This window comes from Filicampus tigris, chromosome 20, assembly GCF_054856515.1.
Source record: "Filicampus tigris isolate MCC_2025a chromosome 20, RoL_Ftig_1.0, whole genome shotgun sequence".
Classification (NCBI taxonomy): domain Eukaryota; kingdom Metazoa; phylum Chordata; class Actinopteri; order Syngnathiformes; family Syngnathidae; genus Filicampus; species Filicampus tigris.
This window is the reverse complement of record NC_141236.1, coordinates 8,292,150-8,313,005: the sequence shown is the minus strand read 5'-3', so window position 1 is coordinate 8,313,005 and position 20,856 is coordinate 8,292,150. Positions and strand designations below refer to the sequence as shown.

Sequence of the window (20,856 nt, the reverse complement as noted above, 5' to 3'; positions counted from 1 at the left end):
CCACATATTTGCGAGTGACTAGTATTACTGCGGCTTAGTTTCAAAGATCTTCATGTTTCATTATCAAATCTGCTTGCATTATGTATGTATGTATGTATGTATTATACTCCTGCTCTAGAAGGAGCAACACCGTGTCCATTGAAATGAAGCATGAAATCATGATACAAAGTACTTATTTTCTCTATTACAAAAAAAAAATATTATGAGTGGCTGGATCAGATTCTTGGCATTTCCTGACATTTGACGGCAGGGCTTTGTCAATTAGATTAGTGTACAAAATGTGTAGACGCACGTATTTCTATTTCCCAGACAAGGTGATCAGGCACCGAGCGTGCAGCCTCAAGGACACCGCGCACGCCATCTTCGCCTCTGAGCTCGACCCAGAGTTTGATCGCATGTGCGAGGACATCAAGGAGGCACGCAGGAAGAAGGGTGAGAAATTTGACATTTGTACTTTTTTTTATGCCAAATCCCTGAGATCGAAGACAGACCACTGAGTAAATAAGGGTCCCTGGTTTAAGGTGGTCTTGACATATAGTGCATCTGGAAAGTATCCGCAGCTCTCAATTTTTTCCACAAAACTGGCTAAATAAAGATAGGTGTGTCAAACTATCAAGTTCTTCCGGTGCACATGACTTAAAGGCTTCCACGGAATTTCTGCTTTGACAGCAGATTTGGCTCCGATTAGGCGTGATCAAGCAGGTGTTAAATGATACATGCGATTAAGCCTTTTTTATGGATCACGTCAAATATTAAAGCGGTGAGGCGTGTAATCGTATGCAAATATTCCTGTTGACGATCGGCCTTGTAGGAATTGGCTAATTGGCACGCATGCTTAAAGTAAGGGAAATATAACACGGGGGCTCAAGCTTAAAACTGTATATGCTAGTCACAAAGTGAATATATTTAAAATTGAAGCATATTTAAATTTGAAGCATTTTAGGATGACCTCTCCAAATCAGTGTGGATATGCAAATTATTAACATTAGGATCTCAGCCTTTTTCTTTGTTGGCTGGCTCTTTGTGTACAAAGCAAGTATAGTTAATCTACATCATTTCAATCCGTTTTATTTCAACCTGCACATCTTTCAGGCAGTTATGGTAGCCTTGTTTTAATCTGTAACTCTTGGGGTCTTTGCGAAGGGAGCTAACGGCTGTATGTGAGGCAGCCGACCAGTGAGCATTGTAGTGTGATATTCTGGACCTCAGCCTTCAGAACTGAACTGGACCTCTTTATTCTTCAATTGCAAACACATTGAAGCCCTTTGAGACTTTCCTGTGATTAAGGGCTATATAAATAAATTTGACTTGACTTGACATAACCTTGATGTCTTACTGACCACCAGCTTGAGCTCCAAAACTGTGGTTGCACCACATCCAACTGTAAGTCTGTACTCTGTTTTTGTGAACTTTACGCGCATGATGTGCCATTAATATTGCACGAGCCACAGATCAGCGTCTGAAGAAAAGGAACGTAGTGCTTTTAAATATTTCATACTTAGTCAAGGTCCTTTTATAAAGCTATCAATTAGCTGAGGTGTTTGCATGACACTCGGGTTGTAGCAAACTCCTGGCAGCATGTCAGGGGACTTGTCTGACTGGAGAAAGTGAATAAGAGGTGATAAATTTGAGAAATGAAAATATTGTTATTCAGATGGCTTCAATGGACCGACTCCACCTCGGTTTTTAATGTCGTGTAACACTCAAGCTGTCAGTGTAAATTAGAAGGCCACGGCACAAGCTCATTAGATTCCATGACGTTTGGATGTCAAGTTTGAAGCTGTCGTTCTGGGGACAATTCAAAAGACAACTTACTACTGTAAAAAAAAAAACAACAACAAAAAAAACTAATTTTTAAAATATCACTACAAAAAAATCCCCCAAATGTACCACTGTTTAACCACTCCAGTTTGTCAGTTAACATCCACCTTTTACTACTGTACTTCCTCATACCATCTAATTTATAACCTAATGCATACCTTGCCTGTTCAACTCCTCAACCTGCAGTCACATCCTGTTAATGGCAATTGTGTTGTGTTGTATTGTAATTCCGGGCGGTGGAAGAAAAATCCACAGAATAGCTGCACCTTTATGTAAACCGCATGGTTCAAAACATCGGAAAAAAGTATACTCCCAAAAGTTGTGTGGTTACCATAAAGCTTAGATTTCGAAGGTTAAATACTGTAAATCCCTCAAGGGCTGTGCAGGTTAAAATAAAACTTGTTTAAATACCCAAAGTTGCACAGACTAGTAAGGCTACCGTAAACCTCCCAAAAGTTGCACAAGATAAAACAAGGTTACTGAAAATCACCCAAAGTTGCGCTGGGTAGAATAAAATTGTCGTCAATCAACCCAAATATTGTCCAGGAATACGGCTTATCCCCCCATTAATTGCTCTGGAAAAAAGACAACAGTAAAATTCCAGAAAATTGTGCAGATTAAAATATGACTGCCGTAATCCTCCCAAATTTGCACAGGACTAAAGAGAAAATCTGTCAATCCTCTAGCGACACAGAATTTGGCGGACTTGTTTATCAAGACGGGGACGTATGAAAAAGCCTCATGAACCTGTGGCTGCCAATGCACAGGAAGTCCGCCAATTTGGTTTGATTCTGGCGTTTCGAGGTCATTTTGGCTCAAATTAGTCTCTTCTTCCCATTTCCATCCAGTGATTGATACTAATGTAATGCCACTCCTCTGCATAAAGTCGAGCATATGTGTATAGTGTACTTCCTAACCTAATCTTCTGCTGTGATCTGCAGACCAGCAGACGCCAGCTCAGTTTGCAGGAGCAGCACCAGTGGTAGCAGCATCAGCATCAACAACAGCATCACCATCAAATGCAGCAGCAACTCCTCCGAGTGCTCCCGGAACAAGGAGGAGTCATGGTGCCACTGAACAGCAGAGCAAGGCCAGCACTCAGGGCGAGGCCATCGAGAATAAACCATGCACCCCCAGTGAGTACTGCATGAAAATACACACAGAAATAAATTATATATTTCAAATAAATTGAAACGACTCAGGAACTTGGTTTATTGTATTGTGCATAGACAAACTATCTTGTGCATTTGTCAATGAGACAAAAGTCACTGTTAGTCTTTTTGTGAATTATGAAATGATATAGTGGGTCTGTTGCCCACAAGTGACCTACAATGCGTCTCCCTGTGGCAATAATGCCACTTTAATTGCGCTGTGTCCGCCTTGACTTGATTCAATGCAGTGAGCCTCGTAATCTCACGATAATCTCCCAATTGCTTGTTCTTCAAATGTCGGATGAAGTTGCTTGTGTTGAAACTTTTGGCCATGCTCCCCGCGGGTGGTACCTTTTCATGGCATATAGAGTATTACACGACGCAAACTCCACACACACAGCAGACAATGCTATGTTCACACCAACCGCGGTGGACAGAATATTCGATCGAAGCCTTTTATTTCCGATCAAACCATCCGAGCACCCGCAGCTCATGCTTCGCGCTCGCAGCAGAGGCGCGGCTGCGTTAGGGAGCCTTTCTGGCGGCGCGTTTCAATTGGAGTCAATGTAGCTCGCGCGATTGCGTGCAGGGCGGCGCGAGTGATGCTTTTGGACGGAGGGACGTCGTCGCGTATTAAGCAAAGAAACTTTTTTGCCATTTCGTCTCGCGGCAGCCAAGCATGAGCTGCGGGTGATGTTTTGATGGGCAATAAAAGGCTTTGATCGAATATTCCGATCACGTAATTTTTCACGGAAATCGCCCGATCGATCGGAGCATCCCTACTTGTCATGCATCTGTATAAACGAGTTATTTGCAAAACAAAAAAAAACATTCTGCTCTTCTCTTAACATAACAGCATTTGTTGAGTGTTCTCATTTATTTGGAGTCAATGTCTTTCAAAAAGCAAGTAAATAGTTTAACCTTTATTTATCCCGGTTAGGCAATTTGCAATGCCAACCTGGCTGCAGGCAGCAGAGTTAAACAAATAAAGTACAAATACAATACATTACATTTAATAATAGCGCATGGTGAATAAAAGGTTCAAAAGAGGCTAAAAACAGCCATCACGTGGAGTGCAAAAAAAAAAAAAATTTTTTATTTTATTTATTATTTTTATCATTTTATTTAATTAGAGTAAAATAAAATAGTATAACATCTACATATATATTATTGTATTATACATAATTATACAATAGTAAAAAATATAGAAGATAATAAACAGAAATACAAATAAATTCAAACTAAACAAAAAAATACAAAATTAAAAGAACATTTTAACAAATCAATCAAAATTATTATTTCTTTTAAGTAAAATAAATGTGAAAAATCAATTAAATGAGAAAAAAACTCAATGTAATAAAGCATCACCAAAAAATGAAAAAGCAAAAGTATATACACAGGGTTTTCATTCGTCAGTGACATTTTTGTATCCGACCCATTCAAAATATTTTTTGCATCGGATGTCGGGAATGTGTGTGTGTGTGTGTGGGGGGGGGGGGGGGGGGGGGGGAATCCTTTCTTGTGCGTAACAGCACACCAGATGTATATGACACACACGCTCACACACTGAAACACAACACACTGTGGGGAGTCAATGGAAGCGAGCAGCCTCATTAGCGGGGTCCTCCCCTCTCTTAACCACTCGGAACATGACCACACCGCGGGGCCATTACATGACCACCTGTGGCAAACGGCAGGTGTGAGGCAAACTAATGGGGATGTCACCTCAACCGCTCGCATGTAAAGTCACAAAATGCCCGCTAGCCTTCTACAGTAGGCGATGAGTGACAGTCTGCCCAGTTTCATTTGCAGTCCCTCTACTCAACACAGGGTGGTGCTTGTTTTCCATGAGCAGCACCCCTGCTGAGCCTCTGTAGACTACTCTCTGCTCCTGTAAATCAAGCCAGGTCCAGTCCCCAAATGATTCAGATATTCATTTTTATTAATGATGGGATGGACGTACAGGAAAATGACACAAAATTGCAATCTTACATGGACAGTCAGCATCATATGATAAGGTTAATTCAGAAGCGTGTCATTCGGAGTCATTTCTAAAACCCTTCGTTGGAACCGTCAATTAATTAGGCTAAGTCGGGTGATTAATTAGTGACATCAGCATCCTGTTCTCACCTGGAACTTCTCAGTGGGGCAGCTATTAGGCTAATTGATCAGTGATTGTGCCTAATGACATGACAGGCTAAGAAGTGCAGCCAGTAAAATTCAGCACTGAAATTAAGAGTCCCACGCTGGTCTGTTTTTCCATACTTTACGTTTGAAAATGAACGGTTCTAAGAGATTGAACGGTACTGTGTTGTACTTCAAAGATAAATATAATTAAACTGTACTTACCAAATATACAGTAATAGATGAAAAGTGTTTGTCCAGATAACATTATGCAAGGCTTTAACATTTAAATCAATAATTCTATACTATAGCATACTGATGGGTAATGCTAAATTGCCAGAGTTTCATGGGCAAAGTTGGATGACTCGCCAAGGAAGACACAACTTATTAATTTGAGTTTGGATGTTCAACCCCTGTCGCCGGTTTTACTTAGCATCGGCAATTTGCTAGACATGTCTGTCTTGAGTAGACCCACAAAAAAGTCAAGAAGCCAAAGGCCTTGGCATCTGGCATGCTATGGCCCGCCACCCCCCCATCCCCCCATTTGGATCCACTGCTCCTTTCTCACTAAGTGCGGGGACTGGCCTGTGACATTCCGATACAACAACAAGCAGGGAGAACAGGGATGATGAGGGCCACTCAATATTTACACAAACACTTTTTTGAAGGCTAAGTATATTTGCGGAGCAGGTGTGAAAAGCACTCGCGCTGGCTGGACAGGCCTGGTTGCTATGGATAGATACGTGGGGAGACCTTGAATGGACGGAATATGTTTGCGGTGCTTTCACGTCCGCTTGCCACTAGCTTGCTCACAACAAGGGTCGAAACTCCCTCCCTTCTCCATCCTCCCTGCCCCCCATGGCCATTAGCGAGTCCCCAGCTCAAGGGTTCATGTATGGTGCATCACCACAAGGATCAAGTTCATTGCAAGTGCCATCCTTTCATTTATAATTAAATACCTCCCTCGCTTTCCTTAGTCGGTCAGGACGTTTTGCTTGCTCACATTGGCCCCCCTCGTCCCTGTCGCTATTGATTGCCACACAAGATATTCCCATCTCAACTGATGAAACCTGCCTTTCTTTTTTTTGTTTGTTCTTTTTTTTTTTTTTTTTAACCATCATGGAAGGTTGACAAGAACTGTTCCTTACACAAGCGTTGCCAGTGTTTGCGAAAGAGAAGAATAATGATGCTGTCTCTGCATAATGTGTCCTCTGCCTCAGTCAATAGTCTGCCCAAGGCAACAGCCACCAAGGCTTTCTCTCTAGTGGCTAGAATACCGCTGCGACCCACCTCCCTCCCCGCCGCGCATCTTACATCACATTAAACGGGCTTCTCTCCTCCTCGTTGCCAATGTCAATCCATCGCCAGGCCTTGATGGGATATTTAAAGTCATAATAAACACCCCACGCTTCCTTTTATATTAGGCTGGAGTAGTTACTGCATAAAAGGATGGCCTGGATTTGATTTCTTTTAAGGGCAAAAGGACGGCAGGCATACAGGAAATGAGTTGGTAAGGGGGCACTTTTTGTTTTTAGAGAATACAAAGCATTGTTAAAGATAATTCCACTCATTGGATTGGTATTTTCATTAAAAAAAAATGAACCTCGGTCTTTCTATTTTCTCTTACTTACAAGGAAATACCATACTTGAGCAAAGCAGGAAGTTGAACCTTGTATTTTGCGTGATCCTCCTCAATCCCCAATAGACAGACCCAGAAGCTTTAAGAGATTATTTTGCAATTTAACCCAGCAATTTGTGCAGGATTTACTGTGGTCATGAGACATGTGACACGATTCTTTCAGAGGAAAAGAAAAACTCAAAATGCGAACCAAAATTTTGCAAATGTCCATCCTGATGAAATTTGTTTGAGGTTGTGTACATGCTGGCCAAAATGTTGGCCCACGAGCGTCCTCCGTAATGTTTAGAAAATTGAGTCCTCAAAGCCAGATTCACTTAAATGTCATAAAGCCATGCCTGAAAAAACTGCAAGTCTGCCATTTTGGTTTGAAGCCGACATGTTTGTCTCATCACCTGGAGTTCTTCAAAGATGAACTGGCACAAGGAATTTAGTACGATTTCTATCAAACTTGAACTACGAAGTTTGATGACAAAGACAAAACTCTAATAAATTGAGTTTGAAAATCCAGCCACCAAAACCAATGTCACTTAAAATAAAAATAAAAATGAGTCTATCATGAGTAGACTCATAAAATGCCTGAAGAAGCTCCACCCAAAAGTTTACAGGAAGTCTGCCATTTTGAAAACCACATTTTTGTTCAGCAATCCGTCTGAGACTATCAAATGACTTCTCTGAACTGGACCCCAAGACTTTTAATGGAGTTAGCACTTCTCAATGATGACATCAATCATTTATAATGTACTGTATGTCTTTTAATTGGTAGCCGTCACCAAAGTCGTGCTAGGTGGCTTGATAGTCGTCCTACAAACTCCCTTGGGCAGTTAGCCGCTTGTCGCTTCAGGCTAACTCGGCCAGTGTACGCAGGAAACTCATTTTGGCAGCTTGTTTCCATTATTAACGTCGCCTGCTACTGACGTTAGGTGACAAATGGGACCTTTTTCTTCCTTGGGGTCTAAAATTAGAACATGAACAGCAGGCTATAAAGAAGCTGTCTTCAGTTTGAGATTTCGGCGCTAATGTCCACTATTAGAATATGCTTTTCTTTCGGAAAAAAATTGCATCTCAAAGGCAATCTGGCGCTTCAGGGAAGAGGCGCCAAGCTTAGCTGCCATTTGGTGAGCACAAATGCCTCTTGGATGGTTGCAGTGCCAAGCCAAATGAATATAAATTCTCATTCTTTTTATTGTATTAGCGTGCACATCACATTACTATCTACTGCTCTGTTTGTGTGTCTTTTTCCTTTCCGCACATCATCGTGTGTTGACGCTTTGTGCTGTGTGTATCCACTTCGTGTTTGGTGGTTACTCCAAAGATCCTAAATTGCCCATGCCTTTCAAATATTCATTAGATAAGTTTCTGCACTAGGATTGGCTGACCACCGATTCACAGGCAACCCATATCCATTCCGAACAAGTTTCCTAAGGCAGTTCAATATTGCAAGTCATTTTGATTTTAAACATGACCCTATTTGACATATTTTGATTAGTGCCTTTGAGTAAAAATCCGCCGTTGCGATGCAGCCAGCAGTGTAATGGAGTCTGGTTCCTTTGAGTTATAATTGACATGAACACTTGCACAAACATAATACGATAAAACGTGATTAGTTCACTCGTGTTCTGTGCTTTTCAGCTTTAACATGGGACATCAACAGAACTAATAGAAGGAGAACTGAAGGTTTTCAAATCACTGCACTCATGCCTGATACTCATATTTTTTTGCTAATTGTGGCAGAGCTTGGTCCCTGTACAGCATTCCATACTTTAACTGTTACCTGAAGATGGACTACTGAAAATTGGGATGTTTGGGAAGAATTATGTCGGAAAAGTTTGTATAAGGTACCACTTTGTGTCATCAAAGCTTTAGCCTCATTAACTAGCCTTTTTCCCCCAGAGATTCACATCTTTAACAGCGCTTTTGCTGCATTTATGCAAATATGTATGCTATGAACATTTTATTTCTATTATGGTTGTGGTCCCGTGGTTGCTGAGTATGTTTAAAGCGGAAATTAATTCACACAGCACATTTTCTCACCCATAACAATAGGATTGACAATAAAATCAGCCACATGTTAGTTATTTGACCATGCTCACTGCCTTGGCACACCACCCACGAAGAGATGCTACATGCCTTTTATTAAACCCCACCCCTCCGTGAGAATTTAAAATGCGCACCGATTGTTTTTAATTACTCGAAATTACTTGGAGAACCTCACTTATCCACACTAATCGCAGACACAACCATTACATGCCGCGCCGAGGTGCATTTTCCTCTCACACATAGCTGCTCTGCTTTGCAGCTAACGACTCATTAAGACGTGTCATTACAGTCAAGGGCAGCTTGGCAATTCATTAGCTTTTTCCAGTATCCGACTCCTCGTCCAGTTCATTGTTATTCATCAAGCCATCGTATCTGTGGTACGGTTACTAATGACCCCCGTGCTCTTGTAGTACCAACGTGGCGAATTCATGTTAAAGCTTCAAAAATGTTTTACGCACGCGTTAACCCCCTTATGTTTTGTCGCCTTATCACGCTAACTCTGTCTTTGTTAACTCTCTAGTCTCTCCTTGAGGCACAGGCACATCTTTTCTTTTTGAAGGACACATTATTTGCTGAAGAACTCTTTTCTATTTTATGTGAATTAAGAAAGCAATTCTGCGATTAAGTGCAGGTAATGTATGCCCTGTAAGAAATGAGCCGACTTATTAACTTCACCAGACGGATGTTTACTGATGCAAACAATTAGTTGTTCAAAATGTAGCTTTCTTTCGTGAATATGGTGTGTTCCGACTTGCATACTAAATCAGATTATGCTGGAAGGAATGGAACTCTGTTGAATACTAAGATCCAATGTATGTATTTATTTATTTATTTTACAAATTCTTTGCAACTTTCATTGCATATTTTTTGTTATTGAGCTTGAAATCCACCATAAGGTTTGCTTTACGACTGGTACAAACTCCGTCATGAACTGATGACCCCTTGTAAATCTCAAATGTAGCTAACCTAGATACAAAGATACTGAGAACTCCCGCTATTTGCTGTTTTGGGACAGAGTCCTTCAATGTAAATTCAAAGTCATCCTGCAACATTATTCCTTAATTCATTGTCTTACATTCATACATACATACTCTGTAACTCCAACTAACAACCCAAGCTAAACTTTGCTCCTCTCCGACAAAAATATCTGATGCAGTTTAGATGCATCACTACAGATTTGTTTCTCGACACCAGTTACTGCTTTACTATTAGACAGGGTATTTTGAGCCATCTTATGGTGTTACAGAAAATGCAAATATTTTTTTTCAGTGAATATATGGTTATAGGTTCCAGAGGGGAAAAAAAACATATGTGAATTTGTGAATAGCAATAGGGTTGTGTAGTTAGGTCCCATTTGGTCTAAATATTACAAAACATACAGTACAAAAAGGGAAGCATAAAGCACAGAGAGTACGGCTGAGCAACAAATACAAAATTCATGACCTGGAAAAAAAAATTCACCTTTTATCACCCCATACCTATTTGGGTCAGGTTGACATTTATTAAATAGTGTCTGCTGCTACTGTTTCATGACGGTCGGATGATCCACAGGTAGCGGCTAAACACCAACTGTTAACCGAACAGAGGAAAGGGCAGAAAGCTCGGCGGATGTCCCTGAGGCAGATCTCGACTCTGCCAAATTCTTTTCACTCCCGCCTTGGTGTTCTTATGCAAGAGATTGAAAAATGTTATCTTGCGAGCCAATGAAATTGCACAGCCATTCTCAGCTTTGTCGCCGGCATCGATGCTATCATGTGAGACGTCATTAGCCGAGAGACGTAGCGAAAGTAAAACCAAACAAACCGTCGGTCGGCGGCAGTGGGAGAACAATTGAGCAAATTGACTGATCGCCTTCATTTCCACAAGCCAGGGATGGTATCATTTATTGATCAGGACGTTTCATTAAGTGTCGGCGCAACGTGTCACCTCTCTTGACAAATGGCCGTCTTTGCGTTTTATGACCCTGCAGTCCATGAGTCACTGTCACAGCCTTGGTAGCTTTGTTTTCCGACTCTACTCTCGACAGTATAATTTTTGTCGTTTCTGTTTTTTTGCGTTCATTCCTTGCACAGTTGTGACTACGTAGCCCTTTCTTTTTATTAATTAGGCGAAGTCATCCATCAATAGGGCAAGCGAATTCTTAGCAGTATAAGGCAGGGACATTCACAGATAGTGATGCGATACTCCAAACTCGGCTTTTTGAAACATCATTTTTCAACGGTCTGTATAAAACACAGACATGAATTTTCATGTTCCTCAAAATACCTAAATTCTTCAGACTTCAAAACTCTCTTCTATATTCTTTCTTTACAAAAACATCATAACCATTGTATATAACAAATGCCTACACAATGAGCATTGGTTTGGTGTTCTGCAGAGGTACCTAAGTTCATTACCTATATTCAAAGTCTTGGTGTGAAAGCATGACAGCATGTAATGGATACAAATGCCTACACGATGAGAATATGTTGGTGTTTCACCTAGACTGTAGAAATCTGACATTATCTAGCAGATACAAAATGCTACACTGAGAATTTTTATGTATGGTGTTCCCTTAAAGACATGACATGACATTATATAACTCCTACCCATGGAGAATTTTCACATACTGTATAGTGTTCCTCAGACACCTAAAACAGTATTAAAACGTGGCTTCGGGGTTTGACGTTGGTTGCCAAAACAGTTGACGTTTTTGTATCCATATTTTGTATTGGTGTTATGCATACATTTTGGTATTATGCATAAAAAATGTGTCGAAAATCTCATATGTCTCGTAATATTTAATTGGGGTAAATTCCAGCCAACACCCATAGCCCACATTTTTCTACTGTTGGGAATCTTAAATCAAATATGCGCCAGAGCCCCATATGATAATTAAATTACACTAGTCAAACGCCCCCCAAAAAACAGCCCCAAGCATTTGTTTTCCCTTGACCCCAAAATGCTACAGTATAATTTATTCCCCCGGCATGAATGCACGGCAGTGTTCGCCCCCGTGTCCTAAATGTGAATTCATGGAGAATTACAGAGTGGAGCCCTCTTGGGAGCGAAGGGAAAATGTTGTTGATTGCCATGGAAACACATGCTCACGTTGAAAACTACGCGTGTGCTAGGTAAACAAGAGAGCATCTGTTCAGGTTTGGAGAGGTGTGTCGGACTGAATCAGGAATGGTGCGAGCAGATTGGCTGATTTCCCAGGTTGTGCTATTGCCGGCAGTTGTGCGGAATTTTTAAATCGTACCATGCTACCAATACTACTAAATCGTGTTTTTCCTGGATCAAATTGAGGCAGAGGTGGTTTTGTGGTCTTTCTGAAGCGACCGAACCGAGAAACTTCAGGTCATCGAAGACATTTTGGACTGCCAGTGTCCTGAGTGTCAAGTTGAGAGTCTGTGGTCTTTAACCCGCTGAGAATTAGACATGATCTGTTGACCCATTTGTGTCAGTGGTTATTTATTGTAACCCCGTCTCAAATTTGAGGAGGTGCCTCATCGTATTGCAGGCGAAGGCTTTATCCCCACATAAAGTATGTTCGGAAGTTACGCATAATCAGCATTAACTCTACGTCTGATTTTCCCTACTGTGTGTAGCTCTGTTTCGATTTTTCAATGTTGTTATTCTATGTATATGTATGATTATTTGGCCAAACGAGTTACCTTTTAGGAAATGATCATACTTCTTTCTAGGGGTCCTTCAAAAACAAACTTCAAGTTTTCTTTTCAATTGCTTACAAATCGAAACCAGTCTTTCTCTGCTGAGGGACACTGAATTTTTGTTTTTGTCATATGATGACTTACAATTAAACATCCATCCACCCACGTAATTTTATATAGTGCTTGTCTTCATTAGGGTCACAGATAGAAATGCCTATCCAATCTGACATTAGACAAACCGCCATTCACACCCATAGGCAATTTAGTCTTAAAACAACCTATAAAGCATGCTAAATTGTGGAAAAAAATTGATTTTACCATTGGACAATGGCAGAAGTTGATGGCAAAATGTCTTGGAACACCCCCTACAGGCAGAAATGTTTAATGTAACAACTTCCGCTCCTGACGCTCGAGATTCCCTTCAGCCTCCGTATCATCTCCTACGCTCCAAATCACTGAAGCAATAATTCAATGAAATAATTAAGTAAAGAAATCTGTCAATCGGAGACACCCAATTCATAATTGCACCCAAAGGCTTTCCCGGGCTGTGTTCATGTTGGCACCACCGCAATGATTTATTGACTTAATAATTGCTGGTACCGCACTTTGGATCCTGGAATGAAATTTCCTGTCCCCCTGTTCAGTGTTCACTTTTAACTGGCGCACGCAAACCTAACATTTGGCACAGTCCAGCAAATGTAACGACTGCTCTAATTACTACTACAAAAGAGCTTTGCAACTAAGACAGACTTCTCTGCCTTCGCCCTCCCCCCTCTGTGGTCGGCTGTTCATGCTCTGACAATTTTCATGCATCATTTACAGCTCTTCCTATGACGAGTCACTTGCTGCTACTCCGTCTCACCTTTTCCATCCCTCGGGTGCTTACTACACATCTTTGATGGTGATAGCTAAGCCCTTGCAAGCCAACCTCCCGTGAGGTATTCTTTTTCTTTGTGTAAATAAGACATCTGGGCAGCATGGAAGGGAAAATGCAGGGTCCGCTAACAGTGGTGAATTTCATTTTTGTGTATATGAATCCCGCTTGGGTTGGGCTTGACCTAGCCCTAACGATAAATATGAAAAAAAAAAAGTCATTTTCCATTTTGGATTGCTGGTTATCCAAACAAAAGATGGGAACGCGCTACACTGTTTAACAGGCTGAGGCCATCCCTGACCATTTAGTGTCCATTGAGAATCACAATGGGGCATATATTATTAATTATACAAAGGATCTTTTGTCTGATATATGCTATTCCACTGGCCCTTGACAGAATTATAATGGCTTGGAATGGATTGAAAAGTGACAATTGCTTTTAAGATCGCCGTACGACGCAATGAGTCCAAAACCGTCTGAACTGTTTGACGACTTGGTATAAAACTCCATGTCCGCTTAAGATTGTTGAGCCTTGGCAGAGCTCCCTGATTAGATCCCAGGGGCCATCTAATTGTCTTTTGAGATACTTGGTGAAAAGCATGTTTTTTACTAACGCCGTTCAATGGTAATCGCTGCAATATGTAATTTTTACCTGAGGTCTTTTCTGCAGGGTTTATTTCCACTTAATCTTATCTCCTGAGAATGCAATCACGTTCTTTCCCGGCCTTGTCTAGCCAACCTCTGTGTCCTGACCGGTTATCAGTGTGTCAAGTGAAGGCAGCCAGGTTAACGTTTTCCCTCTCGCTTGCGTCAGCATTGTGATCTGAGAACTGCCTTTTTTCCCCCCCACCTCATTTCCTGCCAAAATCTCAGAGCACCGTCTGCCCTCACCAGTGTCTAGCGGGCCGACGTGTAGATCTTGTCCGCCTTCCAAACTTGCCATTGTCCTGCCTGTTCCCATTTAAATGCAATCAGTGTTCGTCAGTGTAGCGTCCTCACTATGCTGTATATGTAAATTGTGCCCTTTAAGCTTTGCCCAGTAATGACAGGACAATGCACTTCCGATGAAATTAGCCAGCGGATGATATTGGTTGCTTTCAGTCGTTTTAAATGACTATTTTATCATTTCGGAGGGGTAAACTTTGGAACGAATGGCCTTTTACCTCCCAATGTGTTTGTGGCATCAAAAGGGCAGCAAGTAGTTCATAGACTTTATTGTTGGAGGTATTTATTTTCACTTTTAGCATAATTTGTATGACACACTACTGCCGCCTGTCATGTTTTGTTTTATTAGGGTGCCATTTAGAATTTTTCTGGATGGAGATGCAGCAAGAGTTTAGCTAATTTACAAAATACTGCCCCACACTAAGTACACTTGGAAGCTAAGAAGTGTCTATGCACAGTCGCTATCATGGCAAAACCAAAAGCTGAGCAGAGTCGCTAATGTTCAGAATAGGCAAATCTGCGGGTACCAAACCGCTAGTATGCCTGAGACATTGTATTAAGCCTAATGGGAGCTGTTTTGTATTTATTTTGACCCCAAACTGCATAATACCCCTGCTTTAAAAACAATTCTAATAGTCCTTTGTTTTTACTCGTTTTGACTCACAGATCATATCAAGAAGAAGCTCCGCCGACGGCCATCTTGGGTGAGGGGCATCATCCGCAAGCATAAGCACTACAAGAAGGGCGTGGATGAACAGAAAGTGGAGGAGCACACCGAGGCTGAGATGGAAGTGACGGGGCCCGGCGACTCATTCCTGACGCTCGACGAGGAGTCGTCCTGCGACACCCCGGGACCCCGGACCAACGGCCACCTCCCCCACGCCTCCTCCATGGAGGAAGAGAGCTCCAACGAGCCCCCAGTTGGCTCCACCGAGGCTGGAAAGGAGTTGGAAAAACAAACTCAGCTACATTGCCTTGGAAACGATTCCCATCCCCAAGAAGACGGGGATAGCCAAACAGATGCAAAGCCTCCAATTGAAAAATCTGATTCTATTTACGCTGAGCATTCGGAGGCTCTCCTCGTCGCGCAAGTTAATGGGAACGAGTCCTTGGATAGTCTGGACTCTCAGTGCCTGGAGAAAACAAGCAAAGCTGGTGAGGAAAGAACTCGTGAGAACACGGCGGACGAAATGGCGTCGAAGGGGGAGCACAACAGCATTGACGAGTGGGAATCGAATCAGGAGCATTCTGTGAAAATTCTGGCGGAGGATCAGGACAAAGAAGGTACATATTCAGATAGAGAACACTCCCACAAGTAACTCTGGCCACAATTCCTAACAACGTGTGTAGGAGGAGACACATTGCCTCATTAAGGCTTGTGTGTGGTTCAAGTGATACACATCGAATATTATTTTTTTTTGTTAGCTCTCAAGTGGTACAATTGGAATATGCTTCATTGCAACGTCAATAGAAAAAAAGGCATGGAATTATATCTTCAGATGGGAATTGGGCCTCTTCCAAATAAAAATCCTAAAGGTATCGGGCATCTGCCAATGCAAGTGTAGCCAAAACACAGATTGCATAATTTCCCAAACCCACACGCTAACAGTGCATTTCTTCCAGAGTCAAATTATCTTCAAGCAATTTATTTTGAAGGTAACGTAAGATGAGTTTGAAATGATATTAACCGTATGGCCTCCGTTGGCCTCTTTGAAGTCTACGCATCCCTTCATCCAAAGCCTAGTTGGGCTTATTTGAGAAGATGGTCCCTATTACTAAATAGTGTACCATCATCCATTCGCTATAGTAAAAGCTGTCTTTCAATTGGGGAGTTTAGCGCTGGTTTTTTTTTTTTTTGTGGGCTGGTGTGAATATTTCCCACTCTTTGTTCCCATCAAGAAGGCTTTGATGTCATTAACAGGGGACGCCAAGGCGAAGAAATGCAAGCGGAGCTCGTCGGAGCTACTTCTGAGCGCATCGACCGTGAGGACGGACGAGGAGCCCAAAGCAGCACCCCAGCCTCCGCCTCCTCCACTCGTGGTTGATCACCGGCAACTTTTGGTAATTCATTTATTTTTACAGCAGATTTTGACAATTATGCATTGTATCGAAGCACAGCGTTTTAATCGAGGGTGGGCTAAAGTAGGCATACGCATCCTAGATTAATTTAACAGGAGGAAGGGACGGAGGAATGAAGGTAGGAACGAAAATTGTGAAGGTTGGTAGGGAACGAGGAGTGTATCATAGATGTAGGGAAGAAAGGAAGGGATGAAGAAAGGAAAACGTGTCTTAAATGTAATTGTCATAAATAGTGTAAATGTATCAGAATGGGCGGAAAAAGGTAAAGTGTATAATGTATCTACTTTTGGCCCACCCTGTAAATACCCAAACGAGCTATCTTAGCAAAAACCTCATCACCATTGCTGTACCCACTCAGCACACGTGTTTAATGACTGTTTTGGTTAATTTTGCATGCTCATTTACATGAGCGATGTGGCAGCTGGGATTATTTGGCATAGGTTACACGCTTCAAGAATGATCTCCATGACAATAATGATGTTGGTTCAGGTGGCCAATTGTCCATCCATTTTTGACAGCGCTTATCCTGTTAGCTTGCACATTTGCCTCTTAAAATGGAGTACAAATTGAAGCGGATCATTTTTTCTTCTGTATTATTTTGCAGTGCTGTATTACCGTATAGTTGACGACGTGTCGTTTTTCATTAACTTGCAAACTCATTTTTTTTCTAGTGCATGTATCTTGTTGCGAATGTTTAATTATACTGGTAACATGAGGAATTTTCCGTAGCTCGCCCACCGAGAAGCTGGAAAAAGTTTGGGCAGTACACAAGTTTTACCGATCAATATGAAATGAGTCGACATATGTATTTTAACAGCGCATGCAAAACACTTCTTTGCCTAAACCATCTAATTTGGGCGGAACATGGCATCAAAGGTCGAATGATCTTTTTGAGGACGTCATTAAAAATATCGTTCTCTATAACATTTGCCCCCGACACCTGTTAGACGCCAAATTGGGTGGATGTCTCCGTCCTGACAGGCTTTGAAAAAGTCTCAAGGAGTCATGCCCAAAATTGAACAGGAAGTCAGCCTTTTCGAGTTAGTTCCACTCCTACTCCTGAATTTGTTTAAATTTTTTGCAGCGGGTACTCCAGACCTCAACCTTTCTTGAACCAAGGCACGTATTTTACATTACAAAGGTCTCACAGCATACCACCAAACAAAAATGTCACACAAAATATATATGCTAAAATAATGATTTTGTCTCAATGTACTCTCAAATGTACTTAGTGTAAAATCTTAGCTAGTTTCCTGTTATTCTGCTGTAAGAATGGCAACAGGTGGAGACAAATTGGAAATCTTTTAATATTTTATTTTTTTTTTTTTAGACGATAATTTCAAGAATTTGCCATTAAAAAGCGTGGGCCCCTTTCGTCATAGCCTGTAGCTGTATTCATCTGTATTTATTTGTAAAAGTTGCAATTGATGAAAGAAGTGCCTGAGCTTTTTCAAAGTCAAAGTGACGTCGGCCGTGCTTCATTTGAAGGTTAGCTAATAAAAGTAGCTTGACCTCGGCCTTGTGCCCAGCACGCTTTGTATTTGTCATTGAGCCACCTTTGCTGTCTGTGCTTTACAAAGCCCGCTTAAACTTAAAACTTTCCGAACGAAGGAAAGACAATTCCACTCCCCTCCACCCTCCTGTAAAATGGGATTTACATTATATGCGATGGTAAAGCTCCTTCACGGAAGACTGCACTCAAAGTTCTGTCTACCGCCATAGGTCTGTTTTGAAGCTGATGGTTGTCAGCTGTCCTTCTCAGATGAATAACTTTGTCAGGCTTATCCAACTCTGCTCACCCTTTTTGGGTTTATGTCGCAGTTTCTCTTGGAGTGCTAATTACGCCATAACGGCTCTCTCAATCAACAGATGCCTTGGCTGTGCAAGGAAACAAGGTCGTGACTAAAACATGAGCCACCATTCACTTTGCTCACCAAACAGAACATGCCAATGAACCCCAGTGCTTGGTACTTTTTGTCCCCCCAAGTGGACTGGAATTGGTACCTTTTTGGCTCAGTGGGCTCCCTTGATGGCGCATCCCAGTAACAGTGGGCGGGTGGCCGTGGGGTGTAATTGGCGTAAAAGAAGTGCTCTTTTGACATGCACTCACTTTTCCACCCCCTTCCAAAGTGACATAAAGCCATCAAGCCATTATCGAGTGGCTTTTTACCCAAGTCCCACACGGATGACGGTGTCAACGCCATCACTCAAACTGATTGGCAGGCCTTTTAGTTGGCCTGATCTTTTGGACTCCGACGGGCCGCCGCTGTGAACAGCAACACGTGGCACTAATCTGCAGGCTTGTGGCTAAAGCGTGTCGTGGGGTGGGGGCGGTAGGGTTTATCTTTAAGAAACAGATCGTGAAAATAGGGAGACTGTGAATAATTGCTTTTTTATCCCCCAGCTTACGGAACAAATTGAATTTCCTATTGGCGCCGGGAATGAGCGCCGCCGTTTAAGCGGCACTATGCTCGCTGGTGTTTATTAGGACTTGTGGTGGATGTCAGCCTTCCCTTGGTTATATTCATTGATTGTAGGGTGCTCATTATTCCCGACTGTCAACATGATGGAAGAGGCTCTGAAACTCTTCTCTGTATTAAATACCATCAGGAGTTTGGTCACAGACTCAGCGCTTGAGGCTCTTTAGGACATCAGTACTGGCCTAGGCCTTTCAGAGTTCCAATGTTGAGAGCATTCTTAAAGGAGGGACGTTAGTCATTTTTAACAATTTAAAACAGTTCCCAGGTGTCTTAAACGTTTTTGGCAAAAGAGTGATGTCCTAACGAGCAAAAATGTTTCTAACTGCTTTTTGTCTTATCACTATGGGCTAGTAGCAAGCCTTGTTGCAACCCTGAGCTCCAACCGCTGGTCACCATGGTAACAAAGGCTGAACTCGGCGTTGGCCCCACAGTAGATATGTATTATGCAATTATTTAAAATAGTTAAGTTGTTTTGATAATAGGTCTGTTTACTTGACATCCACTATTAGTAAAAAAAAAAAAAAAACTTATGGTAGTATCTAAACACATTTTCTCGAATGGCTTTGGAAGCTTTTGTGTGCCTTATTAAACCAAGGTTGAAGTTTTTGGCAGAGTTGAGTAAATCACACATGTGCAAGTTGCAATTAACGATCACTTTTTTAATGGTGTAGTTCCACTCTCCATTGTATCTAATTTATTGCTTCATTGGCTTCTCCATTAAATGCATAACATACACCATATGTTTATTTAATATTTGGCCAGTTTCTGGTAAGCCAAACTGCCGAGGTAACGATTTTCAAATGTAAACAGAATGGCTTGTCAAGTCATGGAGTTCAAGTTGGTCAAGTCAAGTCTCGTGAATGCCGAGTCAAAAGTCAAGTCGAGTATTTCATAACATTTTGACAAGCAAATCGCAAGTCGCAAATTAGCTATTTAAATCGACTGTTGTCCGAGTCTGTTGGACCAGGGACCTTAGACGAGGTGGAGGCAATTATGAACACTTTGAAACATCAGTGAGTGTTAACACAAAGTCCTCAGGCTTCTGCTTGAAAGCAAAAAAAATAATAAACCTGCAATTCATGTGGGGTTAATCGTAGGCACTTAAAATGGTGGCAGGTTTGTGCTGACTCCCATTTAACATGAGTTTAAGTGTGATTGGGTAATCTTGAACACAGCCTCATCCTAGTTATAACTTAGGGTGAACACACGTGTGCAATAAAATTGAGGTGAGTTGTGAGCAGTTACAGGCCACATTATTGGTGGGAAAAGAGTTATCTTGGTCTCATTTTTCTATATCACAAAAAGCTATCTTTTGAACAGGGCATTTTATATCCACTGCATGTTCGTCTTTATTATTGCCAGTTTTTCCAGAAATCTCAGGGTGACATTAAATTCCCAATATTGTTTGAAGGCCCCAAGGCTCTGCTGTTTTTCTTTTTCCTACAATCGGACTATTGTGGAAAGTGACGCAGACGAATGCTGATGAGACTTTTCAGGAGTAAATATCCAATCTGGAGCCCCCCCCCACCCTTCCATCTCACACTTATTGCCGACGATGCTGTTTTCATTTAACAGCTGCCCAAAATTAGCTTTTTTCCCGCGCCGCTGACACAGTATGTGGCCATTTTGGGCACGCCGTGGAGCTATTACAGCATTTCACCATTTCCGGTATGAACACAAGCTCGCCCAACAATAGCCATGACCCAATTTTCATTTTGTCATCTTGGCTCACTTTTAGTCATCACGGCGGGGGAGCCCCATTCCCCTCAAGGCCAAGTGGCCAAATCGCAAGTTTGTTTCTCTAAATAGAACAGTCTCATATTAGTTTATAATCTGCCAATATGAATAGCGTTTGCGCTCATTTTTGCCTCAATCCGTCTAATAGCTGTTAGCATTCACAGTTGTACCTTTTGGTACAATACTGCAGTGCTGCAATTCCACCAAGCGGCAGGTTCAGTTTGTGGATTGGTTAACCCAGATCAGGTTCACATTTCCATAGCACTGTTCAGATTAATTTTGGAACCTTGGTAATGGAAAATGTTATCAAATTCAT

At 41.7% G+C, this 20,856-nt stretch overlaps 1 protein-coding gene across 5 annotated transcripts in view; it reads left to right on the top strand.

The window, feature by feature from the left end:
• atad2b (ATPase family AAA domain containing 2B) overlaps positions 1 to 20,856 on the top strand; it is a 57,901-nt gene that overhangs the window by 19,179 nt on the left and 17,866 nt on the right. For all 5 annotated transcript variants that reach the window (XR_015083991.1, XR_015083992.1, XM_086019336.1 and 2 more), the window contains exons 23-26: positions 310 to 432; positions 2,763 to 2,957; positions 14,911 to 15,528; positions 16,166 to 16,305. Coding sequence is in view for 3 of the 5 variants with exons in the window: in XM_086019336.1 (XP_085875462.1) it covers positions 310 to 432; positions 2,763 to 2,957; positions 14,911 to 15,528; positions 16,166 to 16,305 (1,076 nt within the window). In the remaining 2 variants the exon portion in view is untranslated. The remainder of the gene's footprint in view (positions 1 to 309; positions 433 to 2,762; positions 2,958 to 14,910; positions 15,529 to 16,165; positions 16,306 to 20,856) is intronic.